At 37.1% G+C, this 24,526-nt stretch overlaps 1 protein-coding gene across 1 annotated transcript in view; it reads left to right on the top strand.

The window, feature by feature from the left end:
• The first annotated feature begins 3,304 nt into the window (after window positions 1–3,304).
• LOC149152794 (CBL-interacting protein kinase 5-like) overlaps window positions 3,305–24,526 on the top strand; it is a 37,884-nt gene continuing 16,662 nt past the window's right edge. The window contains exons 1-2 of the mRNA XM_089443608.1: window positions 3,305–3,375; window positions 3,718–3,891. Coding sequence (XP_089299734.1) covers window positions 3,305–3,375; window positions 3,718–3,891 — 245 coding nt within the window. The remainder of the gene's footprint in view (window positions 3,376–3,717; window positions 3,892–24,526) is intronic.

The raw sequence follows: 24,526 nt of genomic DNA on the forward strand, positions 1-24,526 counted from the left end.
AATCAGGTAATGCCTCCACACAGAGAGGCCATGGATGAGTGTCTCGATGGACTTCATCACTCAGTTACCGCAAGTTCATGGGTATAATGGGATTATGGTCGTGGTTGATCGTTTTTCCAAGTATGTTGTCTTTGTTCCTACAAAGATACCTTGTGGAGCCGAGCGAACTGCGGAGTTGTTCTTTAAGAACATAGTGAAGAATTGGGGGCGTGACAGGTGGTATCAGAGTGGATTCAGGGTTGAAGAAGCTTGACGAAAAGCTGATACCAACCTTGACAGGTGGTATCAGAGCAAGTTCACAGGGTGTTGAAGCTACTGAACGAAGTGAACATGAAATGGTGAAACCTGATAGAGCAGGGTTGCTCATGACAGGTGAAGCTGATAAGGTTATGGAGAAATCATGGATGAACAGTCTGGGTTTCGTAGACTTGATGGTTCATGGCAAGACCATTCAAGCTCTGGTGGACACAGGTGCCACACATAACTTTATGACGACACGGTTGGCAAAAGAGGTTGAACTGATGATCACCCCATCGAATATGGAGGTCAAGGCAGTGAACTCTAGAGCTAAGGTGGCAGGTTTGGTACACGAAGTACCTGTGCAGATAAAAGACTGGAAGGGTCAGTTGGACTTCACGGTGATGGAGATGAACGACTTTGATATGATACTCGGACAAGATTTCTTGAAGGGCAACAAGGCTATTGTTGTCCCCTTCTGTGATGAGGTGGTGCTGGTTGGACAGTCACAAACTTGGACTTTGCCCACTCATATGCAAAGAAGGGAAGTCAAGGTGCAGCATGTTTCGGCACTAAGTTTGGAGAAGGCTATGAAGGATTCAAATATGGAGACATATGCCGTGATGTTCAAGGATGTTGAAGGTGATGGAGTGGGGAAGCCTGTTCCAGCTGAGATATCTGATGTGCTTACCAAGTATACGGATTTGATGCCTGATGAGCTTCCGAAGAAACTTCCACCAAGGCGTGCAGTGGACCACAGCATTGAGCTTGAGCCAGGAAAGCAACCCCCGGCTAAAGCACCTTATCGATTGTCAGGGCCTGAGTTGGAGGAATTGAAACGCCAGTTAAAGGAGTTAACTGAGGCAGGTTTCATTAGACCTTCAAGGTCCCCTTATGGAGCTCCGGTATTGTTCCAGCGGAAGAAGGATTCGAATGAGCTACGGATGTGCTGTGATTACCGTGCATTGAACAAGCAGACGGTAAGGAACAGGTATCCTTTGCCATTGGTTGCTGATTGCTTTGACAAGCTTGCGAAAGATCGAGTGTTTTCCAAGCTGGACTTGAGGCATGGATATTATCAGGTGCGGATAGCTGAAGGAGACGAGAAGAAGACCGCGATAGTAACAAGGTATGGTAGCTTTGAGTTCCTTGTTATGCCATTCAGGTTGTGCAATGCTCCTGCTACGTTTTGCACTTTGATGAACGATGTTCTACGACCATACTTGGATTCGTTCGTAGTAGTATACTTGGACGATATAGTGGAGTTCAGTGATAACATGGAGGATCATAAGAAACACTTGGCAATGGTATTCGAGGCGTTGAGGGAAAATCAGTTGTTCTTGAAGAAGTCCAAGTGTGTGTTCGCTCAGACCGAGATTTCGTTCCTTGGGCATATTGTTGGTCAAGGGTACATACGGATGGAGCCGAGCAGAGTGAAGGCGATTGAGGACTGGGTTGAACTGAAGAATGTCCATGAGATGAGGGTGTTTTTGGGCATGACCAACTACCAACGGAAGTTTGTAGAGGGGTACTCCAAGGTGACATCGGCACTGACAGACTTATTGAAGAAAGACAAGAGGTGGAGTTGGACGAGCAAATGTCAAGAGGCATTTGATGACTTGAAGAAGAGGATGGTTACAGCACCGATACTGAAGTTGCCTAACTTTGAGAGACCGTTTGAGGTACACACTGATGCTTCAGATTTTCCATAGGAGGAGTTCTTATGCAGGATGGGCATCCGGTGGCGTATGAGAGTCGGAAGTTGCAGGATAGAGAACGGAGGTATCCGGTTCATGAGAAGGAGATGACTGCCATCATCCATTGTCTTCATGTGTGGAGGCATTACCTGATTGGGAAGCCGTTTGTTGTCAAGACTGACAACGTTGCTGATGTAAGGTCTTCGCAACTCGGGCAGATGAGCGTCGGGTGCGACGGGCGCACGGGCACGGCGGGCGCACATCGGTGCGACGAGCGGGCGGACATGCGACGGGCGGGCGCTCCTTATGTGACGAAGTGCGACGAACATATGTGACATTAAGTGCGACGATAGGGAGAAACACTTGAAATAAACTAAGTGTTGAACTCTTGTTTATATGCGATGGCTAAGTGGAGCTAGGCCGACTTGTGGAGGAGCACATGTGGGCGTGTAGTGTTGGTTTATGGGGTCGGCCTTAAGGCTGGACACCCCCTCCAAACACACGCAAAAATGTGTATAAATGGAGAAAGACTTGAGCTCATTTGGCATCAATCCAACCAATGAACTTCGCATATCTCTTCTACGCATTGAGCAGGGGTAAAAAGGGCACAGATAAGTGTGCATAGCTCATGCGCTCTAAGGAGGAAGTGCGCAGTTTTACCGGAGGTCAGTCGTAGGTCGACAAGAGTGCGGTTTGAGGTGGAAATCGTGTAGAGTCTAAGGGGGAGTCTTAGGTGTCTCGGGTGAGCACCCTCCTATCGTGTAGATTGGCATTGATGTTGTAAAAGGCTGTTCTATGCCTTGATTGTAAATTATTCTAAGTATAGACTTGGAGTTTTGCCAAGTATACTTGATGATGTATTATTGAAGAACTGTTATAATATATTGTTGGGCAGACTGTTTGGGAGTTGCCCCTCCCTTTATACTTGTTTGCAATTGTTGATGTTCTTGGTTAATTGCATATGGATAATGAATGAGTATGGGCTTCATTAAGTATAAAGGATAAATGCATTTTACTTGGTTGCGAAAAACAAACTAAGTAAGGACAAGTGAATTAGGCGTAGTCCACGAAGGTGAGTATTGGTGAAAAGAAAGCGATCAGTGGTGCCGCACCTCGCTATAAGCGGTTGGAAGAGCACCGCAGGTGTAGGGGCGTGACAAGTGGTATCAGAGCAAGGTTTGCTCGTGAAGGTTTGAAGTTGATGACAGGTGATATTGAGGCTTGAATAGGTTCAGGTGTTGAAGCATTTGAAGGTAGTTTCAAGACTCGGTTTGAGCAAGGTTTGCTCGTGACAGGTACTGCAGGTGAAGGAAACCGTTTCACACGAAGTGGAACAAGGGTTGGTTCTAATTGCAGGTGACTTGGTGAATATGGAGAAGGCTGAGAAGGTAGTAATGGTGGATGAAGGTGAATCCATCCATAATGCGGTTGAAGCTCTCCGGTACGAGGTATTGGAACACATGAGTTGATGGAGTTCTAATTGGGTTGCGATGAATGCTGAGAACATGAAGATTCGAGAGAGCTGTTCGGAACTAAGAAGGGAACTTGAAGAACTCAGGAGCCAATGCGGGAGTATGACAGATGTTGAACTCAATGAACTTGATGAGGAGATCCAACGAAGTGGTCTTGGTCTTCAAGAGCTCTTTGATGAAAGAGCCCATTTGAGGAAGGAAAGTGCCAAGGTGGAGGCCGAAATCAAGCAAATTGAGGAAAAGATAAAGAAGAAGCTTCTTGGTAAGAAGGTTGTTGTGATTGAGAAATAAGAGCTCGACTACATTGACAGGTTGGGAACTCACTACCGAGAGCATCCAGAGGATATTCGGAAGTTTAGTTCCATGAACTTGGTCAATGGACACTTGGTTGGTGCACTTGAACAGAACACGGTAGAAGGAAAGCTTGAAGCAAGTCAAGCCAGGCCAGGGCCGAGTTCCCTAGAAGGACCAAGCAAGGAAGTAAGGTACCTTAAGAGGAATGTCAAGAAGGAGCATGAGCCAATTGACACTTCTGAGGCCGAATTCTTGAAGAAGGTTGCTGATATAAGGCGCAAGACAAAGCCAACAAAGGAAGATGGTTCCTTGAAGCTAAGTTTTGTGCAGGTGACCGTGAAGGGCAAGAGATTTGCAGCTTTGGTGGATACAGGAGCTACTCATAGCTTCATAAGCAGGAAGGCAACAAAGTCTTTTGGGAAGAAAGCAAAGATGGAGAGGGAATGGAGTGCTTTCAAAGCAGTCAACTCTACCATTAGAGCTGTTGATGGTGTGTTGAAGAACACTCAGGTGAAAGTAGGATCGTGGTTCGGAAAGTTGGACTTGAGAGTTGTGGACATGGATGATCATTCTATGGTGTTGGGGCTGGACTTTATGGAGCTTGCACAAGCCATATCAATGGTGAGCCGGGACATACTCTTGATCACAGCTGGAGGGAAGACCATGATGGTACCGATAAATAGAAGGAGTTGCTTGGGGTATAGACCAAGGATGGCTTCTATGACTTTGTATCCCAAAGACCCAAATGTGAAGCATGAGGATGTTGAGCAAAGAGGACTTGGGAGCATGACTCAAACAACAAAGGAAAGGAAGCTTGTTGACTTCGTTGCAAGAACTAGAAAGAAGAATGAAGAAAGTGAGGAGAGGACCTCACTAACATGGAGACACTTGGTGGAAGCATCTTCTACTGATGATCTTCACAATGGATCTACAAGTGAAGGGAGCCCAAGTGCTACTTCAAAGGCAGTGGTTGATGAGGATTATGAGGGTAGAGATCCTGCTGGGATAGTGGACTTTTGCAGGTATGCTATGGGCATATATTACTTTCAGTTGACAAAGAACAAGCTAGGTGAGCTTGGGTGTACATGTGAAGAGATTGAGGCTGTGCATAGGTACTTGAGGACACAACATCAATCTGACACATGGGTGGATGAGAGTCAGGGAGGAAACTTCCTGGCCCTCATTTCTCTATAGATGACCTTGGAGGAAGGTTGGTGTGGAGGCCTTGGCAGGAAGGAACCACATCAACCCTACAAGGGGCCTTAGAGGAGGCTTCTTTATGACAAGATGAAGACTTGGATGCAGGTGACCAAGGTTGAGATGGGGTCTACATGGATTAGACATCATGGACAACTAGAGTCATGAACATCAGGTTGGCTATATGGAGCATGTTACAGATGAGATGAGGACTACTTCATGGACCTGAACATGGTTTACTTATATGGATGGATTCTTGATGAGTCAAGGATGTGGCAGATATTTGAGGGAACAACAGATGATGGCATAAGGATGTTCACTCTCATGGATTGAGCGTGCCAGTTGGACTCATCACCCAACTAGTTCAGACATGGGGTCGCGAAGTGTACAGAGATGTGTTGACATTTTGTTGGAGTATCATGATAGAGGTTCACATGGTGACACATGATGAGGTTGACACGAGTTGTTACAATGGAGATTGTGACAAAGGAGTCAATAATCATGTATCGAGATGATATCTGATGGAGTACAAACCGTAGAGGTGTATACCTTGGTATGGTTGTCTTGGTGGCAGTTAGTCACTAAGGTGGAACATGATGGAGATGGGATTCTACATATGTTGCAGGGATGGTTGCCTTATGTGGAGGAGTTGACATCATGCTTGATGATGATCTTGGTGGAGAGCTACCGAGATGGTATGTTGTCGAGGACGACAACAATTTCAGGTGGAGGAGGATGTAAGGTCTTCGCAACTCGGGAAGACGAGCGTCGGGTGCGATGGGTGCACATCGATGCGACGAGCAGGCGGACATGCGACGGGCGGGCGCTCCTTATGCGACGAAGTGCGACAAACATATGCGACATTAAGTGCGACGATAGGGAGAAACACTTAAATAAACTAAGTGTTGAAATCTTGTTTATATGCGATGGCTAAGTGAAGCTAGGCCGACTTATGGAGGAGCACATGTGGGCATGTAGTGTTGGTTTATGGGGTCGGCCTTAAGGCTGGACACCCCCTCCAAACACACGCAGAAATGTGTATAAATGGAGAAAGACTTGAGCTCATTTGGCATCAATCCAACCAACGAACTTCACATATCTCTTCTATGCATTAAGCAGGGGTAAAAAGGGCGCAGATAAGTGCGCATAGCTCATGCGCTCTAAGGAGGAAGTGCGCAGTTTTACCGGAGGTTAGTCGTAGGTCGACAAGAGTGCGGTTTGAGGTGGAAATCATGCAAAGTCTAAGGGGGAGTCTTAGGTGTCTCTGGTGAGCACCCTCCTACCGTGTAGATTGGCATTGATGTTGTAAAAGGCTGTTCTATGCCTTGATTGTAAATTATTCTAAGTATATACTTGGAGTTTTGCCAAGTATACTTGATGATGTATTATTGAAGAACTGTTATAATATATTGTTGGGCAGACTATTTGGGAGTTGCCCCTCCCTTTATACTTGTTTGCAATTGTTGATGTTCTTGGTTAATTGCATATGGATAATGAATGAGTATGGGCTTCATTAAGTATAAAAGATAAATGCATTTTACTTGGTTGCGAAAAACAAACTAAGTAAGGACAAGTGAATTAGGCGTAGTCCACGAAGGTGAGTATTGGTGAAAAGAAAGCGTTCGGTGGTGCCGCACCTCGCTATAAGCGGTTGGAAGAGCACCGCATGTGTAGGGGCATGACAAGTGGTATCAGAGCAAGGTTTGCTCGTGAAGGTTTGAAGTTGATGACAGGTGATATTGAGGCTTGAACAGGTTCAGGTGTTGAAGCATTTGAAGGTAGTTTCAAGACTCGGTTTGAGCAAGGTTTGCTCGTGACAGGTACTGCCGATGAAGGAAACCGTTTCACACGAAGTGGAACAAGGGTTGGTTCTAATTGCAGGTGACTTGGAGAAGGCTGAGAAGGCAGTAATGGTGGATGAAGGTGAATCCAGCCATAATGCGGTTGAAGCTCTCCGGTACGAGGTATTAGAACACATGAGTCGATGGAGTTCTAATTGGGTTGCGATGAGAGCTGAGAACATGAAGATTCGAGAGAGCTGTTCAGAACTAAGAAGGGAACTTGAAGAACTCAGGAGCCAATGCGGGAGTACGACAGATGTTGAACTCAATGAACTTGATGAGGAGATCCAACGAGGTAGTCTTGGTCTTCAAGAGCTCTTTGATGAAAGAGCCCGGTTAAGGAAGGAAAGTGCCAAGGTGGAGTTCGAAATCAAGCAAATTGAGGAAGAGATAAGGAAGAAGCTTCTTAGTAAGAAGGTTGTTGTGATTGAGCAAGAAGAGCTCGACTACATTGAAGATTTGGGGACTCACTACCGAGAGCATCCAGAGGACATTCGGAAGTTTAGTTCCATGAACTTGGTCGACAGACACTTGGTTGGTGCACTTGAGCAGAACACGGTAGAAGGAAAGCTTGAAGCAAGTCAAGCCAGGCCAGGGCCGAGTTCCCTAGAAGGACCAAGCGTTGAAGAAGTCTTCGCAACTCGGGCAACTCGGGGCCCCTACATCCTCCTCCTCCACCTGAACCCGTGGGGCGTCTGACGATGAACCACACTGGTTGGTTCAAAACGCGTCGACAAATGATATTTCATGTGATTTTCGCCGAAAAATCTTTTGTAAACTTGATATGGATCATAGAAGCCTCAACTCTACAATTGAATCCCTACATGGAAAAGCCATTGCAACCAAGGTCCATCATTTTGAACGAGCACGCTTGCAGGTTTCAAGGTTGAAGTCAAAAATAAATTTATTAAAATTATTAATTTTAAAATATCTAGTACCTTGCCATAATTTTTAATAATGACATCATTAATTATTCATAAAGTCATATTAGATAAGGTTATTATATAAGGTTATTTGAGGTAATTTGATTTGGGCCTTTAGGGTGACTATCCAGTCTTCTACATCCTCACAAATGCTCTATTAAATGGATGAAGCCAACCACGCCAAATGCTCTATTAAATGGATGAAGCCAACCATGCTTGGATGAGTAGAGAATTTAGTTTGATGAACTATTTTATGGAAAATTGATGTTGTCTTATTTTATGTAGGAATGAGTTGTCATAGTCTTGAAATTAGTGAAAAAAACTATTTTATAAATTATATGAATTTTAGAGAGTAAAGTTTTATAACAATTATGGTTTATTAACAATTGTACACACTAAAAAAAACTTATCATAAATATAACAATTATGATATTATGATGAATAGTTATATTTATATTTATATTTATATTTATATTTATATATATTAAGCGTTAGCTTAGTATAGAAATTCAAAATTCATCATAAAAGAAGAAAAATCTTGCTTTGAAATTGCTCTAATTCATTGCATATCTAGCGCATCAATGATTCACATGATTCCCATTCTAATTCGTTCTTGCGAAGCTGTAGAAATGGATCGTTTCTACAGCCGAGCTTGATTTGATTCATATCACAAGCATCCATCACGATCCAACTCCTGGAAAACTTTCTCCTATAAGAACTATGTCTGCAAAAGAAAAACATATATATTGAACTTATCAGTGACAGACCACTTGCGACCATGTTGAAAGAATTCAAACAATTGAAGAAAGAATATCCTGATAGGAGCATCATAGGTGAAAACTCGAAGGACCCATCTAAAGAAAAACATGATATGTAAGCCAATCTTGACACACTATGGCTTGAACCTTGTGTAGAGGGTTATTCAATCCCAAGTGGATATTCTTCAAAAGTCGTGCATCCAAATGATTACCCAGATGGCTGTGTTTTCATTTTTATTCTTCATACACCCAGGGATGATCCAAATGGCTATAAGATGAAGCCATTCTTACCCGTGCTCCACTCATCCTCATCTGAAATCTCATCCTCATCCATGTTTGGCGGTGGACATGAAAGATCCAACAAGTAATTTTTTGTACCTGAGAATTTGCCAGAAATGCGTAGCAGTTTTCGACACGTCATTTTAAAACACGTTTTCTGGCCAAATGAAAATGAATTTCAAAAAGCTAAAATGTGGGTTTTCTTCATAACGGGGTTAATTATGTTATCCAAGAGTGATTTTCTCAAATTCGTAACCGTTTGAGAGATTTTTGAGGTTCTCTCGAGTCTTATTTGCAAGATTGCGTGAGAAAAATAGTTTTCAATTAAATGTACAAGCTTCAGTTGCGGCCATGCAATGGATTTGATTTTCCTGATCTACAGAAGGAAGATCCACCACAAATATTTCTTGAGTTCTAGAGATTAAAGGAGAAAAGGTTATTAATACATCTGGGACGAGAATATGGGCACTTCAGAAAAGCTCCACAAGCAAGTGGGCAGCCAGATGAGACCTTGTAATTATTCGTACGGAAGATGGGTTCATGATCCAGGACTAAAATTGCGTTATGATCACAGGTGAAAGGAGATCTTCAAAGGATGAAATTCCATATCAAACAACAAATCAAATGCCAGAGATATTCTGAAATGGTGTTGGCAGCCCTAGGAGTGCGACCTCCCTTGCCTCGACCTCGAGCACTTCCTCCAGCATTTACTACTATCGGTAAAAAAAAATTATCGCAACTTGTTAAGTTTTGATATTTTGTTACTATTCTAGGTGCCCCAAATCCAATTTTCCTTGATTTTGTAAATCACTCAAAACACATTAGATGAAAAATGTGTTATTTTTTAAATCCCAGGCATGATTGAATTCCAAATCTCCACATGTATTTGAAAGTAAAAAGAACAAGCAGAGGGTTGTAAGAAATTATCAAAGACCACAATCACTCGAGGGTACAAGAATATGAGTGGCATATCTAGACATGATAATGGACTATTTGGCCTTCTTTTTCTCATTCACCAAGTCAAGAAATTACCTCAGGAATTTCAATGCCAATGATTGGAGATGTGAATCCTGCCACAATTTCAATAGCAACATCTGATCTTAAGAGTGGATCTATGACAAATCCTCTTTTCTCTCTAATCTGTGTAGTAAAAAGTAAAACTGTGTTGTTGAATCTTCCATCTTTGCACATGCATTTGTTGAGTACATTATGTTTTATGTTGTTATGTTTTGTTTTTAAAGTGTATATATATATGTTGTGTATAATGTTTGTTTTTACTTTTATTTTTTTAATTTTAATTTTTTTTTTTGTACTTTTGTTTTATATATTTTATGTTTTGTGATTAGTATGTTTAATGTTTTGTTTTTATATTTCACATTTTAAATTTTGTAAATATTTCATTAATTTTTATTTTTTTTGCTATGAAAAAAAAAATTTCATAAAAATTGATGTGAAATTCATTTAGTGATTGTAGAAAATTGAGAAAAAGTTGTTGTGATGGTCCACTCAAACACACCTATCGAAGCAAGAAACAGAAGAAAAAAAACACGAGACAAGAACAACAAACAAGGCTATGCAAGGATAATTTTAGGGGCGAATGTTCGCCCTTTGGCGAAATTAAGGGGTTTTAAATTTTTAGTGGGCGAATATTTTGTATCATAGTACATTTTTACAAATCACCTCAAATAGCCCACCTTATTTTAAGGGAGAGGGTAAAAAAGGTAAATTTAGCCCTTGAAATTAGGACTTACAACCTTCCATTCGCCCATTTTCAAGAATAGGTTTTATTTAAGTGAATCCATTCGCCCAGTTTCAAGAATAGGTTTTATTTAAGTGAATCCTATGGGCCAAATACCATATTTATAAAAGAGGTATGGTAAATTAATAAAAATATAAATAAATGAGAGGTATGGTAAATAAATAAAACATTTTTTATATTTACTCCATAAGTCACCTTATATACATGTAAGAATGTAAACGAATAAAAATATAAGTAAAGTGGAGGTATGGTAAATAAATAAAACGTCTTTTTACACTTACTCAAAAGGTATGGTAAATAAATAAAAATATAAATAAACTAGACGTATCGTAAATAAATAAAACCTCTTTTTATATTTAGTCCATAACCCTCGTTCTATTTATGAAGGCTCAAGATAGAGGTTTTATTTAAGTGAATCCTATGGGCCAAATACCATATTTGTAAAAGAGGTATGGTAAGAGAGGTATCGTAAACAAATAAAACATTTTTTTATATTTACTCCATAAGTCACCTTATATTTACGCGGTAAGGGGTTTCCCTATGAAAAACACTTTCCTCTGGGACACTTGTCAACTTTGTGCGTCATTGGATTAGATGTTAGACGATTCGAAGAATTTTAACTGTTCGATTGAAAAGTAGTTGGAAAGAACAGTTATTAAACCTAACTCCCTTACATTAAGGTTCAAATGCAGGGACTCTTAAACCTAACCACCCACTTCCCTCTGCCGCGATGTTGGCTCCATTGCAACTTGTTCTCTTCGGTTTCGCACTCTTCAATTCCATTGCAACTTGTTCTCTTCGGTTTCGCACTCTTCAATTCGGTGCTAATGGTGTTGCAAACCCTAAGTGAATTCAGCGCTTTCAAGGTGGATAAGGGGTAACTACCCTTCCCTCGCCCTAGCTTCCCTTCCCTCGGCCTAGCTTTCGGCTCATTGGCACTCTCCACCTCCGCTTCGCATCTGGTTCATTCACGCTCTTTAGTTTGCTGGTAGTGATGTGTCATCTACCATGCACTTTGTCCTCTGCCATGAAACCTGAAGTTCGAATGGAGGGTTCCTTTTCATTCTTTCAGTATCCATTCAACATTTCAGCAACTCGGAGAGACTCAGTGCGTTCAATTTCTTAATTCCATATGTTTCTTTTTAACCCTCTATCATGGACAGATTCTTGCTTATTGCAGGTATTTAAACACAGACATTAACCTTTAAATTTCGAATAGTGCAGGTTTTTTATGTTCTTTGGTCTAAAACTGTAAGATTTTGGTGATATCTTTACCTCTGTGCATATTTTCAACAAACTTACATTTTTATTATAGCAATGGATCGAAAGTTGCAATGAGACAGAATTGCAGTTTTTTTATAATACTTAGGATAATAAGATAATTAGACAAAGTTGATGATAAAGGAGGACAAAGCACAGTGAATGGAAATGAAAGATTTTTAGAAATTTCAATTTTATTTTTGGTTTGAGACTTTTCTTGTAGTTGCTTCTCTCATTGCCATAGCGCTCTTCTTCACTTTGATTTACCACTACAGTTTCACAGTCTGAGGCACATTCGTTCTGTGCAATTCTTCATCGACAGCCCCGCAAATCTCCATGCATAAAAACCAATACATGAAAACCACATGTCTTTCTGTAGATGGGTACCAGTGATCATTCATGCAATTCTTCCAACGTCTGCGTAAATTCATGTAAACCACCATTGTTATTTCGGAAGATGGGTACCACTAGTCCTTCATGCAATCCTGCCAACAGCTGCGTTGGTCTTCCACTGGCCCATGCAATTCTGCCCAAATCTGCGTGCATCCTCAACTGACACATGTCAGCTGTAACCTTGCAAATTTTTTCTTTCTTCTTCTCCCTGAGTGGACATTGGGTGGATTGAGGGCGAGCGCTATCCACCCGACGGCGTAGTATTTAGCACTCTGTTAGTCTGATACTCCATGCACAGCCTGATTCTTAATGCCTGCATTTTCAAAAATTTTATGGTTTGTTATTAACTCTTTAAAATTTACTAGGTGCAGTGGTTGAAGATAGAAAATCACTTTGTGGGAATTAAAAAAATGGTCGTTAACTAAATTAAATGTCAAACCTCACACCATCACACCATTTTGTTGATAAGAATTTTATTGTGAATGTATAGTACTCTACCCACATTCAGTGTATTATATTTTAACCCATAAATAATTTCTATCAAACAACTGGCATTATATAAATAAAATCTCGTGTGTTAAAACATTACTATATTGCCATTTTATCTGACATTCATCTTTGTGTTTGTAATTATTAAATTTATACAGTTATGCGTACACTCTGAAGCTGGACAAGAAGACGGGTGTATATAACTTTGGAGTGGTTCTACTTACGTTGATTATGGGCAAAACGACAGTGGAAGTATGTGAATGTGAAGAGAGGAGACCAAATATATATGTTATTTGTGGTTTTATTTAGCTTAAAAGAACACTTGTCTCATGTGTCAATGGTTTTTAATTTGAGTGGTTGAGATAGTAGTTTGTCATTCCATTCACCCAAATTTAATGCCTTATCATAATAAGACTAAAAAAATAGGGGTGACTAAAAAAAGGTCCCGCCCGAGTCTAAACTTTAGTTCCCATTTTAGATTCCTATTCCAATTTTTGATGGTCTCCCAAAGTCTCCATCCTGAACTGAACTATGAATATGTGACTTCCCATCTATTACATATATCTAGAAAAATTATCAGTTTCCTCTAAAAATAATAATATCCATTTTGTCATTTTTACTCTTTTTTTTAATGATATGATATAGTTAATTAATTAGAAGGATACCCATAACATAACCCGTGGATTACATCGTAAAAGCTTTAGAGGTCAAGTGTTTTGGGAAAACCTATATTATTACTTCCGTGAAAGTTTGAAGTAGTTAGAAGGCTCTATTTTTTATGGGATTGTTTGTGTCGAGAGCACCTTCCGAATGTTTTGTATTTGTTTTAAATTAAATATTTATTAATTATATGAAAATTTAGGTGTATAATTAATAGTTAATCTGTATTTTTTTTATTAAATATTTATTATTTATATGAAAATTTAGGTGTATAATTAATAGGCAATGTGTTTTTTTGTGTAAAATTTGAAAATTTATTTTCATCAAGAGATTTAGTTTTAAGTTGCATTTAAATTAGTTTAATTTCTACGAATAAAGTGTAAAATTAAAATGATATAATTTTATATTTAAATATATAATATTGAAAATTTATTATAGTAATTTTCAGAAAGATTACCACTAAAACACAGAACAAAGTTACAAAAGGGTATTAAAGGACACATTTAGGTCTTATATACCAATTGGTCTCATACACCGGGTATTAAAGGACACATTTAGGTCTTATATACCAATTGGTCTCATACACCAATTTGGTGCCTCACAAGAGTGTACCAAATGACACATACTGCTCGTTTTATTTTGACTCAACATATATTGTTTATATCTAGCAATTCCGCATCTTAGTAGTTTATTTTTCTTTGTAATGGTCATGTGCTCATTTTGATACCAAACACTCAAGTTGTGTTTTATCTGCAGGTTTGGTCGATAGTGAGAACAATTGACCAACCCTAGAAGTACAAGCCCTTTGTTCATAGTTGCAAGTGTGAGGGGCTACTAGGAAGCATTTTGTTTACTAATATTTATCTTCAATGATTCTTTACATGTCAAAATGCTTCTCAATTTATGCCTTACGGCGTTTCCTTTGCAACATTTGGTGCAATTGCTAGTTAAGGACACTCAAAAAAAGGGTTATATTTAGGTGAAACCTATGGCCAAAATACTATGGGACAAATACCATGGACTAGATTGTTATTAATACCATGCAAAAAACCATTATTAACCCTAATATTAGAATTAATAAAAATAAAAATGACACATGGTATTGACCCATGGTATTCACCAAAATGGCACATGGTATTGACCCATGGTATTCACCTGCAATGTAGCCTATTTAAATGGGGGAATTAAACCAGCATGTAGCCTATGCTAAGATTCACTAGGACTTTACAAAGTTTTATTATTTAGTGAAAGACTCGCCAAGATCTTACAAGATTTTATAATTGAGTAAAATATTCGCCATGCCTGGTGAAAGATTCGCCAAAAAATTATATATACATACTATATTATTGATAAAATCGCCTTCCATTTTTCCTATATACCATGGAGATTCGCCCATTTATTATATTTATAAATTTAGGGGGGGTTCTTAAAATTTTCCCTGAGGCTATGGCACCAACAACTGGAAATTTCTTTGCTATTGTTCAACCAAAGAAGGTTTACAGGTAAATAAGCAGATCATAATTACCTTGTCGTTTTTAATAATAAAAAAATAAAAATAAAATAAAATAAAAATAAAAAATAAAAAATTGTTCTATTTGCTAATTTTTCTGGAAGAGGCATTGATCAATTTGAAGATTGGACTGGTTATTTGTTCATAACAAAAATGCATAGATGTGTATACTTAATTGTCTGTTCAGGATTTTAGCTATAGAAACTGCACAATTCTGGAGCTGACCAACAATTCTAGAGCTCTGTATTTAACTCAATGATCTATTTGTCAACAATGCATTCTATCATAAAATCATGCTCAAAATTTTATTATTGGTTTTGTCTAATGTTATGTCTTCAAGTATGATGCAGGAAAGAAGAAGAACTATGAAGGCGCTTTATCTACATGATCGATTGATGAATTTTTTATCGAAGATTGTTTTGCAGGAATCATCAAGCATTCACAAATAATATTTCTTTATCTTTATGAAATGTTATGATTCAAACATAAATTGAGGAAGTTGTTTTCTTTTAGAAATTGGATTTATTATCGCAATTTGGAAATTGGACTAACCATTTGAAATGAAGACATGTCATGAACCTATTAATTATGCAAATTTTTCATATGTATCAAAAAGAAATTGATCACTTCTCTTTGAACACACTTATGTTTTATTGCAATGTTAGTGCCATGTTTATTTTCAGGTTCTAGGGCAATCAGAGAACTGAAGGAAGCCAATTATGCATGATTACTTTTCTACGACCAATTTCAAGATATATGAACCAATTGAATCCATTTATATCATCCATAAATGCCATCATTTTTCCTCTCCAAACTCACAAGCTATCCAAGCATTTTTGCTAGGCATCGTCATCGCCATTTTCCTTGCAAAGTGTCGCATGTTTCCTTCACATTTTCCATTTACATTTTTCATTCACATTTTTTGTAATTTCCATTCATAGAGACATTCAGCTCGCTTACATGCTGATTTGTCTTTTTTCTTTCCATTCGCTTGTTTACCCTCTTGTTATTTTCTTTTCCATTAAATAAACCTTGATCCACAGCAAAAATTTTCATTCATAGTCCTTCCAAAATCATCATTTCATACTTGCGTTAGATGATGGAGGATTCATTAAGGCCTCCCTTCTAACAAGTCTTGGCCCATCGACATCAGCACACTATCTAGGTTTAGGGATAGAGTCCTTATTAGTACCTTGAGGCTTGTGTGCATCAATGACAAGTTCTCTCGCCAACAATCATGGGAATACATCAATGTCCCTTGATCATTGGATCTTGCAAGTGGCTCGACATCAGCTCAACTATTCACACTTTGCAAGATGTACTTACATACCTTGGCACTTGTTGACATTAATGGCAAGTTTTCCTCGCATTGGTTAACGACATTCATTAATGGCTGGTAATCCAATGACTTATCTTCATGCTCGACAACAACACATTCATTTGCATGACTAGAATTGTGACATCGGGTTTTGTAGCAAGTGAAGGCTATATCATTTCAACATTTTGCAACAAATATAATAGATTTAGCAGCAGAAATAAAGAATCCACTTTCACCACCTCATCCACCATTTATGCAACCAAGAAGCAGATGAAATTCTACATTCTATTCCATGGTCCAACAACAACTACAACTTCTCTACATATGCACAGTTTGTCCACTTCCTAGGTAAGTAAAGGCATGTTCTTTTCTAGCTTTTAATCATAGAATTCCTTGAATACTAAAGTTATAATATTTGGAAAATACTTCACCATATTTACTTTCTCATTTGAAACAAAAAACTGTAAACACCTTTAGTTGGGGGGCGGGGGGGGAAGGAACATCCATTTATTATCACATTCATATCAATCCATTCCATTTCACTTCATTTCATCCTAACATACTTGTCCTAATCATCATGCTTGCATTATGGTTCAAAATTTAGGTGATTTGCAAATAATGCCTAAATGGTGAGCATATTATATGGCTGATGCAAAGATGCATTCTTAAATATGTTCAGTGAATCTTACTGCAACAAAAAGGAACAAGGTATTGAAACACAAGAACCAATACCAATTAAAATTTGGTTGTCACACAAGAACCAACCAAACATGCTGCAATTCAATTTATAATAATAAATACTTTGCGAAAAGAAATGAAATTGTCAAATGCAAAGTTTAAGGACAATTGATATAAGCCAAGCTCATTCAAAAGAAAATCATGATTAAGCAATGCAGTAGATTGCATGAGGACATGGAATAACATCAGTTGGGGGGTATGTAGAGTCTCCAAAATGTATTCAAAATATCATCCACTTTCACCTTTATCGCCACCATTTCACTCACATGTCGCAACTCCATGACCATATAACCTTTCATTAGCCTCCATTTTCATAATTATATGGGTTCCATTTGTGTTTTCCAAAATTTAATGGTTTCTAGTATCATAAGTGAATTAAATGGTTCAAAACTTAGAAAAATGGAATATACTTGCTAATACTTATAAGTGTCTTGAGTTTGATGACATGTGTAGGTCATTTGGAAGCTTCCAAGGCACCCTTATGTGGCCTCCAATGCTCAAATTCGAATTCACTTCAAGATATGGAAGAAGATTTGGATAAAGTTCAAAGAGGATATGTGTCTTATCATTACCTATTTTCGTTGTAACTCTATGAGATTTTGTAGGGATCTAGGGAGAGAATAATGGACCTCCATTAATGAGGTAGGTTCTTATGTTCTTGTATAAATAGGAGAGCCTTCTCCTTTCAAAGGCATGTGTAAAGATGGAGATACTCAGGTGGAAAGTTAAGATTAATTGTGAATGGAATTTAGATTTAGCACCATGCTCATGAGCGATGTTCACCTTGATTGGTAATGCTTGCACTGGGAGCCTCTCAACTTGCCCTTTCTCATGCTTTTGGATTGGCCACCTATAATGTGTGAGATTTATTGTTTTCATAGATTAAGATTTATTGCTTTCACCTTGATTGGTAATGCTTGCACTGGGAGCCTCTCAACTTGCCATCTCTCATGCTTTTGGATTGGCCACCTATAATGTGTGATATTTATTGTTTTCATAGATTAATATTTATTGCTTTCATAGATTAAAATTTATTTCTTTCATATCTTTTCTTGTGTGAGAGTTTAAGAGTGATTGTTTTTATTTTATTTCATATCTAGAGGTTAAGAGTGATTTTTTTTATTTGCTTTCATATCTAGAGGTTAAGAGTGATTGTTTTTATTTTCTTTCATATCTAGAGGTTAAGAGCGATTGTTTTTATTTGCTTTCATATCTAGAGGTTAAGAGCAATTGTTTTTATTTTCTTTCATATCTTTTCCTGTGTGAGAGGTTAAGAATGATTGTTTTTGCTTTCATTTCATGTCATGTGGTTTTGATTATTCATTTCATAGGATCTTGAATTGATAATGCAAACACGATCCCTTAGAGTAGATTTCATTTCATGTAATTTCAATTCTGCGCGTTGTACTATAATTGTACTATAATTTATTTTGAGTTGATTGTTGAATTAGAATAGGTGAATTTGGTTTGTCATTATTTGGTTTCGTAGTTATATTGATCTAAATTGGAAGTTAATTTCTAGCATATACAATGCACGCACGCTTAGCAAGTTTTACCAAACCCCTGGGTTGACAATTAAATGATAGGTAATTAATTTTCCTCAACAAAAATCAGGAGGATGTCAAACACATTATACCATATTGCAATAATACACAATTATTCCAAGACCTCATAAGAATCCAAGTCCCTCGCTATCAAAATGGGGGTTTTCCCACTTGATATATTCCTACTAGTGTAGGTGTCAATCCTATGTATGATTATCAAACACCACCACTTAATGCAAGGGTTAGTAGCACAAGTGTGATCTATGGGTACTCAATTCATCCATGTCTACAAGGGAAAATTTGGACTCAATCATATGGAAACATTCCAAAAAATCCTAATTGGCCATTATTAGGTAGGAAAGCCTCCTTGGATCAAACATGAAACTCAAAAAGGTTGGGAAATGAAGATTGTGAAGACCATCAAACATAGGGTTGCCATATTTTTTTTGGCGTAACATTAGGATGTGGATTTTGTAAGGATTTCCTATGTTTCTTATTACATTACCATATTGCATTAAATCCTAGGTCAATTTATTTCATAATGTTTGCGACATTGTAATCAAAAGCAATTGTAATGTTTTTCTCCCCCAATGTTCTACTATCTTAGCATGTGTAGATTACAATGTTTCAAAAAATATAGATACCAATATAATATATCTATATTTGAAAATTTGAATTTATTTTTACCTGATTGATTCTACGATATTTCTTTATTCTATTCATTTTCATTTGAGTAGCACATAGGATGCTTTCTCATGCATCCACATAGGATTTTTTCTTCTGCACCCAAATACTAAATGTTTACAGTCTAACAGGAAATTTACTTTGTAGGATGATGAAATTTAATTTTCTTTAAGTTTCACCTATACCCGACACTATTAGTGATATTCAAGCTAAGACTTTGTTTAATGAATTTTATTTTAACTTGAAGCAAATTGTATACAAATTCATGTAATAGGGTCTAATTTTGCACATTACTAGTGATTTATCTTATCGAGTGTGCTTCTAATGAAGTATATTGTAACCTGATGTCACAAATAGGATCTAATTTTACAGTTTCTACTAAAATTAACTGTTGAACTTTCTTGAATCTAAAATTTCCCAAGTAGACATATAGAACTACTTTGAGAGCTAAATCTAGACAAAGAAAACCATATTTTGGCCTAACCTACTATAGTAATATGTTAATGGATATATTAAGCCCAAAATTTGAGTGGAGACCACCTCACATTTGTGAGTTACGTTTGACTGTTTATGTAGAAATTTTGAATAATATGACACTTATTCACAGAGATTATCCTGATTAAACACTATTGCGGAATACATGCATAATACATAACCTCCTCTACGTTGATCATCAATTTTGCAGCATTAAAAACAATGAAACATCAATCGCATGCACACATTAACACAGTATGTAACTCGGGGAAAGCATACAGCTGAAAACCCCACACTATCTGTATATTATAATGATTGAGAACATGTAACAATACATAGTACAATACTCCTCATAAGTACTCAGTACTATCTCCACCTGTTACACACAAAACTAGCTCAGATCTGACGCCTCAAATCTCCTCCACTGTTTGCCTACCTCCACTGTGCAATCCTACATGAGAATAATGATGAATGGCTGAACCAAACACATATTTCCTTGGCTGAAACATGCAATCCTCATTGGCAATACTCAATCCCATTGATTGTGCAAATCTCATGCACAACTGATAGTCACAACTCACCCTTTCACTTACCTCTAACACCTGTCTCTGTTGAACTGTCCATGCACTGAGTTAACTGATGTATTCTTTAGTTGCTTTATGAGTTAATAATTAGTGAATTAATTAATAATTAATTCACACAACTCATCACTAGTGTATTCTGCAGTTAGACTAAATACAACTAGTTCAACTGAACACAACTCCATCAACTCCTCAATCAACTCCACAAAACTCAACCACATGAGTTCTAACTGAAGTCCTGCATGCAATAGCTCAACTGACCCACAAGAAAAGCGTATTTCCTTCTGACAGTTGCATGTGCCACATCCGTAGCTCGAACTGAAGTGCTCCAAGAGGATAAGATAATGTTTATAGTCCAAATATTATTAAGAGCTAATAATATTCAATTGTTTCTATTTTTAGCCTGGCAGTCTAAAAATAGACTCTGCCCATATGTCTAAAAATACAAGTCCATCTATTTTTACCAACATGACCAATCATCCACAAATAGCATCCTGCAACTCATAGACCATGATCCATATGTCTAAAAATAGACATAGTTTAAAAATAGACTTTGCACCAAAAATAGCCTGCGGGCACACTTAGTGAAGGCGACTCATTTCCACTAAGCTCCATCATCTTGTTGCATTTTCAACAATTTAAAGCAAATATTGGTTATATGCTCTGAAAATAAGGCTCTCAAAGTAGCTCTTGAGGGTCATGCAAAATGTGGTTGAATTTCTTACACTATCCTCAAACTAAATCTCAACACTTTGTAGTGGAAATTCCTTCCAATGCTAATCTTAATGAATTTCTCTGTTGATTTTTGAAATGATTAGGTAGTTCAAGAAACCAACATTTTCTTCTGCATATTTTTCAAAAATGTAAAATGTGTAAAGGAATAATCTGCATAAACTAATTATTTGAATGGCATGCTTATCGCCATCCTAATGAGAAATTGAGTGTCTTGAGGATGAAGAATTGTCAAAGGGAGAAAAACACATAAATCGTAGTTTAAAACCATATGGTCCTTGTAATCCCATGCATACAAGACAATTATGCTTGTGAATAATTACAAGACTTAGTTGATTGAATTACTAAACCTAGTTGATGGGATCACTATTATTTTCCATCAACAAAACAAAAAAAGGAATACAAGGTCATTATAAAGATATGGTAATTAACTATCCAAACACTAATGATGGACTAGAACAATTGAAGGGAGACCTTACAAACCTATAATTAATACACTCCATTGAAACAAACAAACATGCATCATGTTCATTGAGCTAGACAGGTGGATTAATTAAATTCAATCATGGTGCCATTTCAAATAAGTTTTGATGAACTTTGGTTTTAGGTACTCGAGAAAAAAAGACGACCCTTAGAAACTAGATGTGAAACAAGTTTGTAGCAAACACAAGTGGGATGGCAAGGTTCGAAAATGGAGGTGCCTCCTTGATCAATTTGATCCTCTTGTTGAGGAGAATGAGGAGAGAACCAATTTCTTTCAAGTTCTTGGCAAGTATAAATAAAGTGCTAGTATACATGTGGAAAATAAGGTTGGAACAACATAATCAAATGGAGAAATGGAAAATCACATTCACCTATTGACAAACATTGGAGACCTTTCAAACATTCACCTATTGATAGACATAATCCCGACATACATTCACACATTTTCAAAACAACCAAAGGTCGAGCAACAAACATTTTTAAAAAACCTTACATACATTTTTACTTCCAAAAAATGAAGCTCTAAGACAAACATTTTTTAAAAATTGAAGCTCTGAGATAGACATTTTTAAAAAACCCTACCAGTGCATAACAACCCTACTAGTTCATATGAATATAATTTAGAAACAATTGTGCACAATTTTTTAAAAACCTAACCTAATTTCGCATCCATGAACACACATTTTCGAAACACCTATAGAATGGACTATGATTCCTAGCAGATGGATGGAACGTGTTGATAAACACAAACAATGGTAACTGGTAGGATATCGTATATTACTATAGAGACAACCATGAAGCCACTGAAATTATTAAACATCGTTGCAACATTCATCAAAACCTTATCATCTCATGGTAGCTTACCTGCAATAGAGACAGATCTTACTTGCAACAAAGAGATGGTAAAGTTAGTTCTCAAGCAAACTACAAAAATCTTGACAAAAATTTCATGGATAAAGCTAGAAAACTTCCCACTTACACTCATGAAAACTGAATGGAGCCTGAAACCTGCATGTCCTTCACTGAAACAAATAAAATCTCTGATAGGCTCCATCACATTCCATAGGACGTGCAATCAACAAAGGGAAAAAGTGAAATGGTAAACCCCGTATGAACTAGGTGAAAAAAATAGGCGTAATGGTAAACACCCCACGAACCAATCAAAACAATGACATACTTTATGGTAAACCCCCCACAAAGCATGCAAAGCAATGACACCCCTCTAGCAGTGCAACGAAGAATTTGTACGTCGAACAAATAAGGAGGCAGGTCAAATGACAGTTGGGTTAGCTTAGTGCCCACACATCGCTCATCAAGAAGAATACATAGTGATAGCAACAGGTTTTAGAAATCACTTAAAACATAACACCTTAAACATAAAAACATAAAACCTTAAACTTACTAAATTTACTCTGCATTACTTTCCCATCCACCACGAGAGGTGGCACCACCAATTTGACATGTGTGATACCACTCATATGCAATAGACCACATGGTTTGTAGTTGTGGCAGGGAGGGCACGAAACAACTAGTGCCCCTCCCCTATTTACTTTCATTTTAAATATCATTATGTTAAAGAATTTAACAATTAATCGTTGGAAAAGTGAAACGAGTATTATATGAATGGATTTGTAAATTCGATTAAAAAAATGCTCACCTAGGACTTGCCAAAATAGGGTCCCCAATGGAATCTGATACAAACTCCCCTCCTATGATAATTCATGGAAAATGAAACTAACTCAGGAATATGACCTCTCCATAAAACAACTCCACTAGTAGCGATTTCCTCTGCCCTATGGAAACAACTACGGGATCTCCTAAAAATATAGGACTACTGAATGATCTGCCCTTCAGTGTCTATTGTAGGATTTACCCTCTGACAACTATGACGGGAAGTAATGGCTTTGTAGTCCTTGTTATCATTGACCGTTGGCAGATGACTCCAAGCACATTGTAGTGTTTAGAACCGTAAGATTATCTGCACACATAAGCTTTGCACATGATGCTTGACTTGGGATCAATGATCAATATTGAATATTTCCTAGCCCTTTCAAAAGGGTCTAATCCTTCCTAGAAGTATATTTTCTAAATTACCATTCAAAAAGGTTCAGTTCTTTAAAATTTACCCATCATTTTAGAAGGAAAATAAATATTTATAAATTTCAAAAGAAGGGTGAGTTTCTAAATAGTCCTTCAATATCAAAAAATTATATAAAAATTAATTATTTGAAATTACTTAATTAAATTATTTAAAAACTAATTATTTGGAAATACCTAATTCCAAAAATCTAATTATTTGAAAATTACCTAATTACAAAAATGAAAATATGTCCAAAAATCAATCTAATTATTTGGAAACTTGAAGTTACCTAATTACAAAAACTGAAAATTGCCTTATTTCAAAAATAAAAACAAATGAAAATGATTTGTTACGTCTTAATTAGAAATTGGAATGGTAGCATATTATAAGATAATAACATAGATTTTTAATTCTATAGTTACATGATTCACATTCATCAACAAATTAAAATGGTAATAAGTTATTAAGATAATTTTTTCTATAAGTATCACAGATTCACATGCATCAATAAATTGGAATGGTAATAAGTTATTAGTTAATAAAGTGAATTTTTTTATATAAGTATTGTTGGAAATAATTATTGACTTCATCAATATACATGGTCAAGAAATAAGTCATTAATAGTTAGTGGTTTGATATAGTCAAGTTAGTAGTTTGACAAAGTAGATTAAAATGATCATAAAATTGTTAGATTTTGACATAGTCAAGCTAAGGTATTCTTTCTATATATGTGTGATGTAATAGAGAGAAGTATGAGTGGAAAAGAATAGCATGAGCTATAATTTAGTGTGTAGTGTGTTTCCAATTTATGTCTTTTGAGTAATAGTGAAGAACTTTCAAGCTCCATGTGTTTTCATCTCTAAATTTTCAGATCTCTATGTAATCTGCCTCTGTAAAAATACTATCAAGTATAACATATTCACAAGCATGATTCTATGGACTACATGGATGATAGATCTGTCCAAAATATATATTTGTAGAGAGTAGTGGAATTCAAATTTGCAAAGCCCCTTAAAACCATTGAAGTTATTGCTTCTTAATGTTTTGATTTGTTTGGAAATGGTATTGTGTATAGAATAATTTTCTAAATATTTTTCTTATGATGATGATAGATTGATAATTA

This window comes from Pinus tabuliformis, chromosome 9 (genome assembly GCF_031772625.1).
Source record: "Pinus tabuliformis cultivar Carrire ecotype Pingquan chromosome 9, CPIR1, whole genome shotgun sequence".
Lineage (NCBI taxonomy): Eukaryota > Viridiplantae > Streptophyta > Pinopsida > Pinales > Pinaceae > Pinus > Pinus tabuliformis.